Source organism: Equus przewalskii, chromosome X (genome assembly GCF_037783145.1).
Source record: "Equus przewalskii isolate Varuska chromosome X, EquPr2, whole genome shotgun sequence".
Lineage (NCBI taxonomy): Eukaryota > Metazoa > Chordata > Mammalia > Perissodactyla > Equidae > Equus > Equus przewalskii.
The window spans coordinates 19,353,030-19,370,016 of record NC_091863.1 but is presented as its reverse complement, the minus strand read 5'-3'; the positions used below and the strand labels follow the sequence as shown (position 1 = coordinate 19,370,016).

The 16,987-nt window shown below is 42.0% G+C and overlaps 1 protein-coding gene across 10 annotated transcripts in view; it reads left to right on the top strand.

Moving 5' to 3' along the window:
• PCYT1B (phosphate cytidylyltransferase 1B, choline) overlaps positions 1-16,987 on the top strand; it is a 152,393-nt gene that overhangs the window by 48,139 nt on the left and 87,267 nt on the right. For 6 of the 10 annotated variants that reach the window (XM_070604966.1, XM_070604967.1, XM_070604957.1 and 3 more), the window contains exons 2-3: positions 2,477-2,576; positions 13,319-13,435. In XM_070604966.1, coding sequence (XP_070461067.1) covers positions 2,477-2,576; positions 13,319-13,435 — 217 coding nt within the window. Of the gene's footprint in view, positions 1-1,673; positions 1,984-2,476; positions 2,577-13,318; positions 13,436-16,987 lie in introns of those variants that run through there. The other 4 variants (XM_070604958.1, XM_070604962.1, XM_070604964.1 and 1 more) reach the window with 2 other exon arrangements.

The following is a 16,987-nucleotide window of genomic DNA, read 5'->3' as shown; positions in this document are numbered from 1 at the left end:
TTTTTTGGATTATGTCCTGAAAATTCACTGATGAGTCAATTTGCTTGTTTCTATGGGGAACTACATTATCTATTATTATATCATAATATATAGTATATAGTATTATATATTATGATATATAACAATGAATACTAATAGCAGTAATAATAATTGCCACAATTTATTGAGTACCAGGTACTTTATATACATTATCTCTATTTTTTTACAACCCTGCAAGATAGGTACCCACTTTACAGATGAAACTGAGATTCAACTAAATTAAGGAACTCCCTTTTAAGAGCACACAAGGTCAAATACATTTTTTGCCCCAGTGACAGCTCCTACTAACGGTGCAATGACAGGCCACTTGTGACCTCCCTTGCCACTCCACTTCCCCTCACCAGCCACATCTGGTGGGCCCCAGGTGGGCTCCTGATTCAATGCAAGCCAATCCAATTCAATAGTTGTGGCCTAGTTTGAAAAGATGAGCTTGGCCAATCTGATTCTCCCTTAGGAATTTGAATTGGAAACATGGAAAGAAGCAGTAAGCTGGTAGGAGCAGGAGCTAGGGCTGAAAGGCTCAATCAAAAGTTGTTGAATGAGTGTTGGGAAGGGAGGCCGAGGAGGCCATGATAGGCCGTATTCAAGCCGAAGTTTATGGGGGAGTAGCAAGCAAAGACTTTAATGTAGTGGAAGGATATAGGGTAAAGGGGGGTGGGACAGAAACAGTCACATGCAGAGAGCAGCCAGTTGGTGCAGGGCGCTCCGGGGTCAGGTGCTGCCCCTTTCTTCCTTTTGTCCTCACAGATTCTGTGCCAGGGTAGCCTTCGAATAATCTTTCGTCTCTTGAGCTAACTTTAGTGAGTATCAGTTCCTTTCAACCAGGAGAGTCAAATTAGAATACACAGCCTGTAAGTGCTGGAAAGGGGATTTGAACCCCAGTTTTGTGGCTGCAGAGCCTCTGCTCTTGTCACTGCACCCTTTGCCATATTGCAAATGCTGCTCCTGCCCACCATGGCCCACAAGGTCACCTTAATGTATCTGAAAAAGAACCAACAAAGGACTCAAGTTTCCCGGATCCATGTCCCAAGTCTTGGTCTGCTTTCCAAGCCCTGAATGGGAAGGTAGGAGTTAAGAAAGTCTCAGGCAACTGGGAGGTCTCCAAACAATGCTGGGGCAGGACTCCAGCTTCCAGAGTGGGAGGTGCTACAATGGGCCGAGGCGTGGGGGTGGGCTAAGGATTGCTTCTTGGAAGTGCAGAAGAGATGGGGGCTCTTCCAGGACGGGGACTGGTCTTATCCCTACTTCTATCCCCACTTCGAAGATAGTGTATGACATATATTCATATCAGTGAGGGAATGAATAAATGAATGGCAGAACTGAGTCATAGGCCCTCCTCGAATGTATGGATCATTCTTCGGTTGGGTCTTCCCAAGTTAAGGAACACCTGTGTCTGTCTCTAAGAAACAATTCCTGTAACAATATGAGTAACATTTACAGTGACTCGTCAACTTCAGCTTTAAAAATACCAAAGATGATATAGTGATGACCATGGTAATGACATAGTTCAAAGACTACAAATGGACGACTCTCGATTGCATTTGCCCTGTTTACAAAAATACCGCTTGCTTTTTTCTTCCTCTGTCTGGAGAGAGTGAGGTTTTCATTTTAAGAGGCTGACTAAAAAATGCAGAGCCACTTCCTGGGCAGCCTTCCAAGTGACTACATCTCTCTCATAGCGCTCCCCAGAGCCCCAGCCCAAGCTGCCTGGGGCGGGGCCTCCAGCCGTTGGTGGCTGTTGGAGCTGCCATAGAGCAGTTATCTGCAGCCCGCCAGAAATGCTGTGCTTTTAGGCCCTCCCAGGGCACAGAGAAGGGCTTTGGCCTTTGTACTGGAGAGACATCAGAGTTTGTGATTGGCCAGGCTGGCGTGTGTGAAATACAGGAGATGTCTGCCACACTTCTGAGTATGGCATTCCTTCCAGCCGAGTACCCCGGGGTGTGGGTAAGTCTAAATGATTGAAGTCTGCCCTCGTTGGTTGTGAAATGTTCAAAGCTGAGCATTGTGACTTTCTAGGGCATGACTTAGCATGTTTCTTAATCCTGCTAAGCCTCAGTTTCCTTTTCTGTGAAATAGAGATGGTATTATCCTGTACTATAGAAGGATAGAATGGCTCTAGAAGGATAGAAGTATCTAGCGATCATAGGGTGTTGTGGGGCCTAAAAGAGATAACATATTCAAAGTACCTCACCTGGTACCTGGCATATAGTAGACACTGCAGAGCTCTGATTATTTCTGAAGCATCAGTCAAAAAAAGGTTTCAGTGACAATGTCCCTGCTTTTATTTCTAACAGTACAATATTTCTCTGAAAGACTCAGCGGATATATTCTACTTCTTAATCATACCTGTGTAGCCAACAGAAATAAAACTTCAGGGGAAGTTAGTGCCAAAGGCAAGTTTGTCAGACTATATTCCCTTTCTCTTTTTCCCTTCTAGACCCTGACTGCACCTGCCCCATTTGCAGATGAAACCAGCTGCCAGTGCCAAGCACCCCATGAAAAACTCACCATTGCTCAGGCCCGCTTAGGAACACCAGGTGAGGCTGTGCTTCTTGTTCTCCGAATGGGCCCTGTCCTGACAGCTACAGTAGCAGAAAGGCCCATCGTTACTTGAGCAGCACTCACTTTCAATGAGAGAGTTGAATTTAGAGATTATAGCACAGAGGAAGAAGGATAAATACCAACAGTGATAAACTAGATCAACCAAAGTTGCCCAGCAAAAGTAGCGGGATACGAGTCGGAGGCCCAGCTCTGCCATTTACTAGTTCTACAGCCTTGGGCAAGTCGTGAAAATGATCTGAATGTCTTTCCTCATATGCAAAACAGGGATGTCAATACCTGCTTCATGAGGTTTTTGTGACAACTAGATTCTGTTAGAAATACCAAAGCATTTTTTAAACTGTGAAGGCTTATACAAACCTAAGCTGCTATAATTATTACCATTCTTAGAAGTCTGTGTTTTTAAGTTTCTCTAATTGTGCCTTCTATTAAAGAGCCTGGGCTTGGGGCTGGCCCAGTGGCACAGCAGTTAAGTGTGCATGTTCTGCTTTGGCGGCCTGGGGTTCACCAGTTCAGATCCCAGGTGCGGACATGGCACTGCTTGGCATGCCATGCTGTGGTAGGCGTCCCACATAGAAAGTAGAGGAAGATGGGCACGAATGTCAGCTCAGGGCCAGTCTTCCTCAGCAAAAAGAGGAGGATTGGCAGCAGATGTTAGCTCAGGGCTAATCTTCCTCCAAAAAGAAAGAAAAAGATCCTGGGCTCTGCTCTAGGAGTGTGTTCCTTCATTCACTCCTTTAATGTATACCAGAGGATGGATAGGGAAGAGAGTTGAAAAGAACCATAAGGTACCATTTCTGTTTCTCAAGAGCTCTCCTTGAAATTAAAGAGATAAGACAACTAGATATGAAATAAAACCCACCAGTAGTAGGCACGCATGTGCTTAGGGGTTAAATCCTGCCACATAGATGATAACTGACAATTCTGAGAAAGGCAGATTCATTTGGCCTGGAGCAGTCAGGAAAGATCTGGTAGCAGACCTGGGCTGATCCTTCTGGGAGAAGTAAGATTTGGACTATGTAGGCAGAAAATGGAAGGGTATTCTGAACAATGGAACGAGAATAGTGAAGGCACAGAGAGAGACAGTTAATGAGTGGTGTTTCAGTTGATTGGGCTGGAGTCAAAAATAAGACTAGTTGAGCTGGTAAGCTTTGAGCCATTTAAGATGGCATAACTCAATGGTTTCCACTCACCATTGCAAAAAACACATCCCCGATTTAATACAATCCATGGGACAAAGGACAATTTGCTTAATAATAATAACAATGGATATTTATCAGGTGCTTACTATGTACTAAGTTCTTTATATGTATCATGTCATTTCACTGTCACAACTCCGTGTGGTTAGCACTTTTGGTATTTCATAGATGAGGAAATGAAGGTTTCTGAGAAGCTGTGACTCTGCACAAGGTCATTCAGCTCGGAAGGGCCAGTGGTTCTCATCCTAGAGCCGGCATCAGAATCCCCTGGAGGGCTGGGAAAACACAGACGGCTGGGGTGCCCCCCAGAGTTTCTGATTCGGTCCAACTGGGGCGGGGCTCACAAATTTGCATCTCTAAACATCACCTGGGAGTGATGCTGCTGCTGAGGGACCACAGTTTGAGAACCATTGGTAAGTGGTAAAGCTGGGATTTGATCCCAAGCCTGTTGCCGTTTGAGCTTGATCTCTCAACCATAACACTCGACTTCCTCTTCAAGAATAGCTTTCGAGAGACTGAAGTGAGGAGGAGAGTGGGCAAAGTTAGTAAGCTTTTTAGTGAGCTGCTTTTGAGAAAGGCAAGAAGAGGCTTGGGGAGGTAGTTGAGAGCAGCTCAACCAGTCGTCTCCAGACTGTGGTGTGCAAAGAATCACTTGGTAAGTTTGTTAAAGAAGGAGATTTCCTGCTCTCTCCCTTGCACCCGTAAATCCATGGTGGGGCCCAGGCGTTTGCATTTTTAACAAACAGTCCAGATAATTCTGAAGTTGGTGGTCTACAGTCCACACACTGAGAAATACTGCCCAGCAGTAAATCCAAATGATACAGTGAAAGTCCAGAGACAGATTGGACCTGAACTGAAGGGATGAGCTGCAGGCCCAAGCAGAAAAGGATGCTACTTTTCTTGGGAAGTAGAACTTACTCTCCATCTGCTAGGTGCTACGCCCCGTACTCCATCGTGTTTAGTCTTTGCAAAAACTGTGGGAGAGGGGTATTATTGTCATTTCTACAGATAAGGCAAGTGAGACTTGGAGAGCTGAAAAGTAACTTTTCAAGTGTCCTAGCTGACTGAGTAGAGCTAGGATTCGACCCCAAGTCCCTTTTCCCTCAAACTCCTGCTTGGTCCACCACAGCGGGCTGCCCTGTGGAGCACGGGCCACAACAGACCGTGGAGTTAAGTGGAAACCTGCTCAGGCTTTGAACTGGAGGGTGGAAGGTATGTGAACAAGACAGACAGACAGTAGCTGTGATCTTCTGTAGTGGCAGAACTGTCTGCCATCTTCACTGCTGTTTCACCAGCGCCTAGAGAAGTACTCGTCAAGTATTGTATGCTCAGTAAATGTTTCATGAATGAATGAATGAATGGTTGAATTAACGAATGACTGAAAGTTTGGGACAAGAGAAGGAGCTTGTCCTCTGGAAATAGAATCAGAGAGAGTTTGGTCTGATGCTTTGAGCTGGCGTCAAGCTAATTGGGTGAGATTGGGCACCTGTACATTGTCTGACCACCAAGCAGTTTAAACCCCGAAAGTCAAGCTAGAATAAGATGGTGGTGCATTTTGAAATAGCTGTGTGGTGGGCTCTGTGGAACATGGGTTACTGCGGGAGTGAGATAGAACAAAGGTGAACTCCTGGACTTAGAGGAGAAATGCTCCCCTCTCGTCTCAGGTGATGACACTGGGAAGTTATCCAAGAGCATTTGTGATGTTCATGGGCACCTGGCCTGGGGAACTTCTGTTAGAAATTCCTTTATTTAGAACTTCTAACATCAGTATTAAAATATGACAAGAAGTTAGTTCTTTGCTTACCCAGAAGGCACATTTAGTCTTAGAGCATGCTCTGATAACCATTATTTTATTAGAGCGGTGGTCCTCAAACCTCAGTGTGCTTAGAATCTCCTGAAGGTTGTTAAAATAGACTGCTGGGCTCCACCCCCAGAGTTTCTGCTTCTGTGGGTCTGAGGTGGGGCTCGAGAATTTGCATCTCTAACAAGTTCCTAGGTGATGCTGATGCTGTTGCTGCTTGTCCTGGGACCACACTGCAAGAACCACTGCTTAAGGGTAACCCTCGGCAGTGGTTGCAGGGAGTGACGGGGAGATTATTCAAATATGGTTGTCGGAGCATTGTACTGTTAGAAAAGCTCAGAGAATTTTTTAATATCTTGCTATTTGACTACTGTTTAAGAAAACAAAAGCATCATTAATTTTTTGAAGTGTTTGGTAACTTCCAAGTGTAGTAAGCAGTTCATTTTTGTGGCACTGTCTTCAGCACTCCATCAAAAAGACAAAACAGACTCGTATCTGGGGTTTATAATGCGCTTCAAGATTATAGTTATAACTGAAGTCTTTTACTGTCTCCTTCACTAGCCCTGTTTTATGACTTAATACAATTGCCTACACTAGGTTTCACAGTCTTAGGTCTGCCCAAACAAGGCCTGGGGTATAAATTCTAAAACAGGTCATGACAAACTCTGCTCATAGCTCTTAGCTCCTGGACCTCGTCTGTGAAGTCACAAGGGTGATGAAACCTCAAGAGAAAGAATACAGTAGAGCAATCAGGATCAGCATCTTTGATCTTAACTCAACTAGTCCAGCTATGGAGCTATGAGCCTACAAGGTTTAGTATGTATCCTGAGGCAAAGAGAATCATTCCTCTATCTGGAGATAAAGAAAAGTCCAAGTGACAGTTTCATAGGTTCTTTTTCATTAAAGCTGATTTTTTTCTTAAAGAGAAACTCACTTCTGATTTCTTATTTTCCTCAAAAAGGGATTTGTATTATTTTGTTTCCACAGTGGATAGAGTTTTCCAAATTCGTTTTTCAAGAGCCACCTTGATGAATTTTGTTTTGTTTTGTTTTTTGAGGAAGATTAGGCCTGAGCTAACATCTGCTGCCAATCCTCCTCTTTTTTGCTGAGGAAGACTGGCCCTGAGCTAACATCCATGCCCATCTTCCTCTACTTTATATGTGGGACGCCTACCACAGTATGGCATGCCAAGTGGTGCCATGTCTGCGCCTGGGATCTGAACTGGCAAACAACAGGCCACCGAAGCAGAATGTGTGAACTTAACCGCTGCACCTCCGGGCTGGCCCCCAAATTTTGTTTTATTTGTGTGCCATCTGTACTAAAATTTACTTAATTTTTCTTTAAATGCACTCTCTTTTTTTTAAAAAAAACAGTTTTTTATTGTGGTAAAATACACTTAACATAAAGTTTACCATCTTAACCATTTTTAAGTGTACAATTCAGCAGTTTAAAATACATTCACACTGTTGTGCAACTGTCACCACCATCCATCCCCATAACTCTTTTCATCTTGTGGAATTGAAACTCCGTCCCCCTTAAACAGTAACTGCCCATTCTCCCCTCCCCCAGCCCCTGGCAACCTCCATTCTACTTTCTGGCTCTATGATTTTGACTGCTCTACATACCTCATGTAAGTGGAACCACACAGTATTTGTCTTTTTGTGACTGCCTTATTTCACTTAGCATCATGTCCTCAAGGTTCATCCATGTTGTAGCACGTGTCAGAATTTCCTTCCTTCTTAAGGCTGAATAATATTCCATTGTAGGTATGATACTGGCCCTGGTATCGGTTTCCCTACATTAAACCCCGCATATATGGGGTAAAACAAAGCACTCTTTCCCTGCTTACTCCCTGGCTCCCGAATCCACTATCTGCCATGGAGACAAATGGCCAAGGACAACCACCTGGATTCGTTCTCCTCCCCCTCCTTTCTGCAAGTAGTCTCAAGGCCAAACACAGGCTGGTGGAAAAATTGACCAGCAAGGCCATATGCTCCCCCTCCCCTACCTAAAACCTCAAATAAAAACCCTTCCTTTTATCTTTTCAGGGAGTTTGGGATTTCAGCATTTAGCTGCCCTCTCTCCTTGCTCAGCGCTGTACAATAATAAAATTTCTGCTTTCTTCCACTACACTTGGTGTCAGCGATTGGCTAAATGTACTCTTTTTTTAACCTAAATTTAATGTATTTAAAAAGCAAACATCAATCATCATTTATTGAAAATACTACTGCTGGTTAGAAGAAGAAGGAAATTATAAAGTTTGTATAAAGCTATGTGAACTTTATAGAATATGTAACTGTTAGATTCTAAAAGGTTAATTTTTATGCCACAATTTTTGCAAATCAATTGTACACAAAAACAATACTAGTTACTATAATTACTGGGCATTTAGTACTAGTCTCTCTCTCTCTCTCTTTTTAAAAAATCCATATTGGCATGTAGTTTTCTAGAGGGCACCACGAGTTAGAAGAAGGGGCAATGATTTGCACTAGAATTTCATCATGGGTTGGTTGTATGACATTGGGTAATCTGCTTAACTTTGCTGAGCTTCCATTTGCCCCTCTATGAAATGAGGATAGTAAGTCCGCTCTCCCATACCTACCTCGCAGAGTTGATACAAAGATTAAGTGAAATATACGTGCTTTGCAAATTGTATGTACTTTTAAGGCATTGTTTAAATGTAGGTTTTTAATAACCATAATCAAAAAGGAATAATCACCGTTTGGTTGTTGCCTGAATCTGAAGCAATACCCAGAAACGCCATAACACACCCCGCAAAAAAATGAATTCAGATGTGATACAATTGGTGATTGCCTCCTGTCTGGCCATATGGAAGGTGTATGTTTAACTTTTTAACCAACTACCAAAGTGCTTTCCAAAGAGATTGTACCATTTTATTTATTATTATTATTATTATTTTTTTGCAGGGAAAGATTCGCCCTGAACTGACATCTGTTACCAGTCTTCCTCTTTTTTTTTCCCTCTCCAACGCCCCAGTGCATGGTTTTACATCCTAGTTGTAAGTTCTTCTATGTGAGCTACCGCCAAAGCGTGGCAACTGACAGGTGGTGTGATTCCATGACCGGGAAACGAACCCGGGCCGCTGAAGCAGTGAGCGCACCAAACATTAAGCACTAGGCCATCAGGGCTGGCTCCAGATTGTACCATTTTACATTTCCACTGGCAGTGTATGAGTGTTCCAGTTGCTCTCTGTCCTCACCAACAGTTGGTATGGTCAGTATATTTTTAAAAATTTTTAGCCATTCTAATGGGTGTGAAGTGATTTCTCCTTGCTTTAATTTGTATTTCCCTAAAGACTAATGATATTGAGGATCTTTTCATGTGCTCATTTGCCATCCATATATTTATTTTCTTTGGTGAAGTGTCTGTTCAATTTTTTTGCCCTTTTTAAAAATGAGTTGTTTGTCTTATTCAGTTTTGAGTGTTCTTTATATATTCTAGATATAAGTCTTACATCAGATATATATATTTTACAAATATTTTCTCCTTGTCTATGACTTGACTTTCATTTTTGTGAAAATGTCCTTTGAAGAGAGAAAGTTTTTATTTATTAAAAAAAATCTTTTTTCAAAAGTTGTAAATAAGGTCCAGTTTATCGAGTTTTTGGTTTTCTTGGGGCTGGCCCAGTGGCGCAGTAGTTAAGTTTGTGTGCTTGGCTTTGGTGGCCCAGGGTTCACCAGTTTGAGTCCTGGGCATGGACCTATGCACCACTTATCAAGCCATGCTGTGGTAGGTGTCCGCATATACAGTAGAGGAAGATGGGCACAGATGTTAGCCCAGGGCCAATCTTCCTCAGCAAAAAGAGGAGGATTGGTGGCGGATGTTATCTCAGGGCTAATCATCCTCAAAAAAAAAGAAGAAAAAAAAGGTTTTGGTTTTCTAGTGTGTCCTTTTTGGGTCTTGTTAAAGAAATTTTTGCCAAACCCAAAGTCACTAAGATTTTTCCCTGTTTTTGTCTAGAAGTTGTATATTTTTAGCTCTTACATTTAGGTCTATGATCCATTTTGAGTTAATTTGTGTATATGGCGTGAGATGTGAGGTAAGCATAGCACCCTTCACCGTTTCATTTACTTATAAGTGCTGAATAACTTATAAAAATTTGATGCAAGATCCAGGAAGTTAAAATAATCAAATTTTCCCCACAGTACTGTACCGTGGTCATTATTTGTATCCATGATCCTCAAGCAAATATTGAATATCATTTTGGTGTTATGTGTAGTTTGTTATATTTAAATTGTTTGAAACATGGCAATCAACGTATGGCATACGGACATGCATTTTATCAGAACCTCACATTTATCTGATATACCTTACTCTGGCTATTCAGGATAAACAGGAATTTACTTTGAAATACTTAAAAAATTTATAATAATCTATGGGCAGAAAGGCTTAATGCCATTGTATTAGTTTTCTCTGCTGCATAACATATTGCCACAGACCTAGTGGCTTAAAACAATGTATATTTATTATATCATAATTTCTACAGGTCAAAAGTCCGAGCCTGGCTTAGCTGAGTCCTCTGCTCAGTGTCTCACAAGGCTGCATTCAAGGGGTCATGCAGGGCTCCGTTCTCATCTGGAGGCTTGATTGGTGATAGATCTGCTTCCAAGCTCACTCAGGTTGTTGGCAGAATTTGTTTCCTTGCAATTGTAAGACCAGTGATATAGCTTTTTGCTGATTGTCAGCCAGAGGCCATCCATCCTCAGCTCCTAGAGGCCACCTGCAGTTCCTTGCTTTGTGGCCCTCTCTATAGGCTCTCTCACAACATGGCAGCTTACTTCTTCAAAGCCACCAAGGGAGAAAGACTGACTCTGCTAGCAATATGGAGTGTTATGTAATGTAACACAATCATGGGAATGACATCTGTCATCTTTGCCATATTCTACTGGTTAGAAGCAAGTCACAGGTCCCACTCACGCTTCAAAGGGAGGGTTCTCACAAAGGTATGAACACCAGGAGGGAGGGATCATTAGGAGCCACCAAGGTCTCTCTTCCATGCCATGCAATAGTTGTGTTCTCACTTGTGATCATTGCCAAACCTCCAGCTTCACAGACCAGTGGTTCCCAACGTGGACACTTTGGAGAGTCCCCAGATGACTAAACGGGTGCCCAGAAAAACCTCAAAAAAAAAAGATTAAAACAAATAAACATACAAACTAACTAAAAAAGCCACACTCTAATAAAAATTTTGTTATAGAGAATTTCAAACATACACAGAAGCGGACCGACATAATGGCCCTTCCTGTGTCCGCGGCTAGTGTTGCCTCACCACACCCCCGTCTACTCTCCCCTCTTGAGTTATTTGAAATGAAATCCCAGGCTTCCTGTCATTTCATCCATAAATGTTTCTTTATATATGTCTAAAAAAAAGAAGAACTCTGTTTATAAAAACATAACCACTATATCATTATCTCACCTAAAAAATTAACAGTTCTTTAATGTCATCAAATATCTAGTGTTCCACTTCCCAATTGTCTTATGTCATCATTTATTTATAGTTATTTGAACCCAAATCCAAGTAATGTCCATACATTATAACATGTTGAGATGTCTGTTAAATTTCTTAATCTCCAAGTCCCCTCTCCATCTCTTTCTGTTCTTTTTTTCCTTGAAGTTTATAAGCTTATTGAAGAGACTTGGTTTATTTTTTTGGTCCTGCAGTTTCCCAGTCTGGAAATTGCTGACACATGACGATTTTTAAAAATGGGCTTATTGCAAAATCAGCTCCACAAATACTCTTCAAAGATTTACTAAATGGCCTTTTTCTCAGTAATTATGTCATCTTTCTCTCCTTTCCTCCTTGCTTCCTGAATTCATCTGTCTTGATCACCTCTGAATCAGTAACAAAAAGTTGTGCAAAACTGCCATCTGTTTTCCCTTGGGCTTTATATCTTAAAACAAATTTTCCTCAATTGAATTCAAATTGAATAAGAGCATTGAAATCAAGGATCCCTCATTAGATGGTTTGTTATTTCAAAGCATTTTCTATTTACTGTGCCTTATTTAGAATACGGTATAATCCTGTGAAGGCAATTCTGTTTGTTCAAAATGGTGTATAATTGGGAATAATTGCAATTCCCGATCTAACATAAAGTCTCTCGAGTTTTTTTTATTAGAGAAATTTAATTTATTAGAAACATTGTATCATCTGAATCTATTAATGTAACACTCCTTTTAATTTATGTTCCAAATTAACGAGGTTGTACTACGTCAAGAAATAATCACAATTTCAAATCTAACTCTTAAAGATCATTCAACAAAAGTTTGCATTGATTTCTTTTTTAAAATTTATTTTTATAACATCAATATAATACAAGCATGTAGTTTAAAACGTCGGTAGGACTCTTAGTCTTATTAAAAATAACAACAAACCAGCAATCCCTTTGTCTACCTGCCCCCCAACCCCAGACTCTTGTTCCCTGTAGGGACTCAGCACTTAACAATCAACTTTCCAAAATGTTTTGACATCTCTCACCCACTGTCGTTGCCTTTCTTGTTTTCTCTGCCTTTACAGGATTATACCTCTGTAATTATTTCTCTGTAATTCTTATGGTGTTTGGGAGGAAGTGGAGATAAGCGTGTGTGTGTTCAGTTTGCCATATTTAGCTTGTCATTCACCATATTTTCACTTTTTAGTTCCTTTGTTGAGAGTCCAGAATGGTGGAAAAGTTGACACCCAACCCCTCGATGTCCCCCTCTTATTTGAGGGGATGGGTCTTTGGGCTGGCTCAGCAGAAGTGTCATCCTACAGTTTCTAGCACAGCCTCCTGGCTCCCAGGGCGCTGGGGTGAAGTGTTTCCCTCTTCCTCATGGAATGGCACTTCCCAGAGCACCATATGCCACTGAGCGTGTCTGTTGTGGCCTCCTCCCTCTTGACCTTTCTCCCTAGGAAAGACTGTAGTGTTGGTCCCTTGCCTCCAGTCCTGAGCACCACGCCTACATGTAACTGTTACATCCTGACTCTCCTCCTTTGGGGCATGTGTCGTCCCCCACCCCATCTCTTATGATACTGAAGAGGTTACAGAGTGACCTTTGTGCAGTGGTATGCTGGTAAATGTTTAACAGTTGGTCCCCCAGAGGGAAATAAGCCCTAATTTGTAGCACTTGCCAATTTTTGTGGTGTAAACACTCCTACCAAGGCTGATTTCAGACTACCGGTGTGACTTGGAGTTGGGAAAAAAGGTGTGTAGCTGTCTCTCTGAGCAGTACGAGCAGACTCCAGCACAACACTGCCTTTAGGAACAGGATCTGGGTGTCTTCATTCAGGACTGCCAGACTCAAGGATGAAGTCGTTTGTCGTTTTCCTTGAGTTCCTCAGTTACTCCTGCCTTGGTATTCCACTAGGCTGACTCTGCCAACCGTTTGGCTATGCCCACTCTGCCTGAATCTGCCCGCTCAGTCGGCTGAGACTCCACTTGGGATCAAGAGAACTCCCCAGTGCTCTGTGCTTGTCTTTCTTGTTGGCTAAAAATGTGTGTTCTGGGTTGCTCTTAATTTTGTTATGTTTTTACTCTGCTGTGATGTCCTTAGAAGAACTTCTTTGTAAAATTAGTTTCATGCACTCATTTGAAACCAATGGTACGCAGACATCGTGTTTTATCCAGGTAAACTTTCTTACAGTGCTATCCTGAGGGAAGAATCAGGTAACTGGGATTCCTTATTCTACAGTTCTATTGATGATGTTTTTTTCCTTCCACAGTTGACAGGCCTGTCAGAGTCTATGCAGATGGAATATTTGACCTCTTCCACTCGGGTCACGCAAGGGCACTTATGCAAGCCAAAACATTGTTTCCCAACAGCTACTTGCTGGTAGGAGGTAAGAAGTACATTTTTTCTTTATCTAGAAAACTCCTTTATAATGTGCTTCCTGAAAAGGACACCTTTCAAAGTTCATCATTAAAATCTCACATTGTTAATGCTCCTGATTCAGCCCATACTGGCACACTTGTTCACTGCCTGAAATTTAAAATAACGGGTGAAAAACCATAGGAGAAATTATATCATAGGATTATACACCACTGATCCCAGGAGAGAGACAGACTAATAATACCACCAAGGGTATCTACTTCATGTTTTCCATTAATGCTTTTCTTCTTGTGTTTGAGGCATGATCCAATTTACGTTTCTAAAATTTTCTAGAGGGTTAGGAGAAAAGCAGTATCATTCTGATTTCAAGTCTCAGAGAGCTGACAGCGTTCAGGGTGATTAAGGGTAAACGAGGTCATGGTCTGTTTCCTTTGTGTGACCCACAGCACTTAGGACGATGTCATGCTAACAGTTGTGGCTTATGACAGCCCTAATTAGTTGAATTTATGCACAGTGTCTTAAAGAAATGGAGATTTATATACTCAAGTAATCTTGGTTCACAATGAAAGAACTGACTAACTTTATAAGCTTGTGGAGAGAGAAGGGTGGTTAGATGTGGGTTGAAATTTTCCTCTTCCAGAAGGCCCACAGATTTCAATTTGGGTAAAAGGGATAGTATCTCACTAGGGAGACCTGCATCTCACCTCCGTAGCTTCTAGAAGCAGCATATCCTTTTACCATGGTCAGTTTTTGTGGCATTACATGAACTAGGCACCATCAACCCTTAGACCTCTACTGTGAGAAAAAAGGTGCTGGTAAGAGACTGTGTACCTGCTTTTTATGGTATTTTGTTATCTTCTGCAAGCTTAAAACTAGTTTTTGGATATTTAAGTGGAACCCTTCTACAGTTTTTGCCGAGGATAGTGACCACGTGGTTAGTGAATGGAGTTCTTTCCAGAAGGAAGAGATGATAAAAGGCAATGGTTACTGAACAAGTCGTGCAGAGGGAACCCAAGGCAGGCAGGGAACCCATCCCTTGTTCACTTTCCTTTATCTTGAGTGGAAAACCATCTCTTGAGTGAGCATGACCACCTGGAGTCTGGTCCCAAGCTGCTGGGGCCCTGGAGAGACCTCTGCAGTGTGTGAGCTTTGGTCATTTTGGCGACCCAAGTTTGGAGGTGGTTAGGTGTGGGTCACACTTAACGGGAACACTAGCCATGGCCCTGGGTTGTCACATCCAAAGTAAGATCAAAGGAAATATGCAGCTTTCAGTACATTCTTGTAAATTGGAGAAAGCGGTAAATTAATTTCAGAGGCTCTCTAGGTCATTAGGCACCAATGGTTGCACTGATTCCCTGAATGAGTCCTTCATTGAACAACTACTTATTGAGTTCCTACTATGTGCCAGGCATTCTTCTGTACACTGAGGATGCAGCCGTGAGCAAAGCAGACTATGTCCTCAGAGAACTGAGAGTCTGAGGAGGAGGCAGACACTGCCCAGTAAACAAATAGTAGTGGTACCATGAAGAAATATAGGGTAAGAGAAAAGAGTGACTGGTTGGGGGACGGAGGGCTGTTTTAGGTAGGGAGGCCAGAGGAGGCCCCTCTGAAGTGTTGACGTTTGTGCAGAGACCTGAATGAAGTAAGGACACATAACAGCCAGGACATAGAACCTTCCCTGTGCAGCATTCTCCTCACCAGTCGAGACAATTGTGTTGAGACAAGTGGAGAAGACATGGCAGCTACAGCGACACCTTGTTTCATTGATTTGTATATCTTAAGGCAGCTTTCCATAAAAGCACAGATGATTTAATACTCGGAGAAATTAATATGGACTGGAATTCAGAGCCAAGAATTAAAGCAGAAGAGAAGGAGAAAACCCCCAAAAAGATATCCTGAACTTTTTAGCAGCCACGGCAAAGGAGCCACACAATCATTCCCTAACTCTCAGCTGCTAGACCTGATACTGCTCCATTAGGATGAACTAGCTTTTCCTGCCCTGAGTTCTGCAGTAAGTTTTTCAGAGGGTTGCTGCATAAAGAGCATTGAATAATCCAATGAATGTTGTCCCCTGTAGCAGATTTACAAAGAAATGCAATGCCTATTACGTGGGTTCTCCATGGAAGCCAAGAGCATGTTACACTACTAAGATCACCTTGAAGACCGTATCTTTTGGTAGGTGACAGGTACTAGAGTACGAATGGGAAATGAAGCAGTACTACACGAAGGTATGAAGAAGTGGTGTGTAGACTTCTGGGTATAGGACAGAGTAAGAGTGAAAAACCATGAGCAACATAGACAATAAATAATAAATAATTTCAATATGTTATTTTCTCCACTGGTTTTTTTTTTTTTCTACTTTTCCTCCCCAAATCCCCCCAGTACATAGTTGCATATTTTTAGTTGTGGGTCCTTTTAGTTGTGGCATGTGGGGCGCCGCCTCAGTGTTTGTTGCCTAATGAGCGGTACCACGTCCGTGCCCGGGATCTGAACTGGCCAAACCCTGGGCCGCAGAAGTGGAGTGCGCGAACTTAACCACTTGGCCACGGGGCCAGCCCCCTCCACTGATTTCTTGTTCTTATTATCCCATTTAAAATAACTGGATGACAATACTATGAAATATTTTTAACCACTCTATTAATAAAATTCAGTGTGATCTCGTATTTCGTGTGTCTCCACTAATTTAATTATATTTGATTCTGAGTGAGTCTGTTAACTGGAGTCTCCAACCTCCTGTGTGTAGGCAGACTTCTACAGGAGCATGGTGTTGGAGCTCACATCCCATCAGTAGCACTGCTATGGCAAACAGATTTTGGTAAAATTGTAGACAAGGCAAAGTTCAGTCTTCCTTTGATGTATACAGTAGTTGCCTTCCTCTGAAATCCAGCATCTATCGCAGCTATTCCAGAAATACTTTGTGATTATATGTAAAACAAAGTTAGGTTCTAGACCCAGATAATTTTAAATAATTATTCAGGGACATTTAGAAATCTTGTGGGATGTGGGAAAATTCTCATGTAGGGCTGCCCCACACATTGCAAGATATTTAGCATCGTTGGCACCCTGCCCACCGAATGCCAATGGCTTCCTCCAATCATTGTGAGAACTAAAGATGCCCCACAAATTTCCAAAAATGCTTCCTGGGGGTGGTAAAGACCCTATTGAAAACCACTGTCTTAGACTAAGAGTGTTCAAACTTTGTTTCCCACAATCCCTAAAAGAATTTTGAAAAGCTATATACCTTCTTGAAAATTTTTAAGTTGACATCTAAAATTTTCCATCCTAAATTTAAATAGTTATAAAAGATGTAATTTCTGGAATATTTTGTAAATATTGACATTTTCAAAAATTAATAAACTTTATTTTTTAGGGAAGTTTTACATTCAGAGAAAAATCGGGCAGAAAGTACAGAGGATTCCCATATACTCACACATGCATAGCTTCCCCATTATCAACATCCCCCGCCAGAGTGGTGCACTTGTTACGGTCCCTGAACCTATACTGACACATCATTATCACCCAAAGTCCACAGTTTACATTCAAATTTACTCTTGGGTAAATG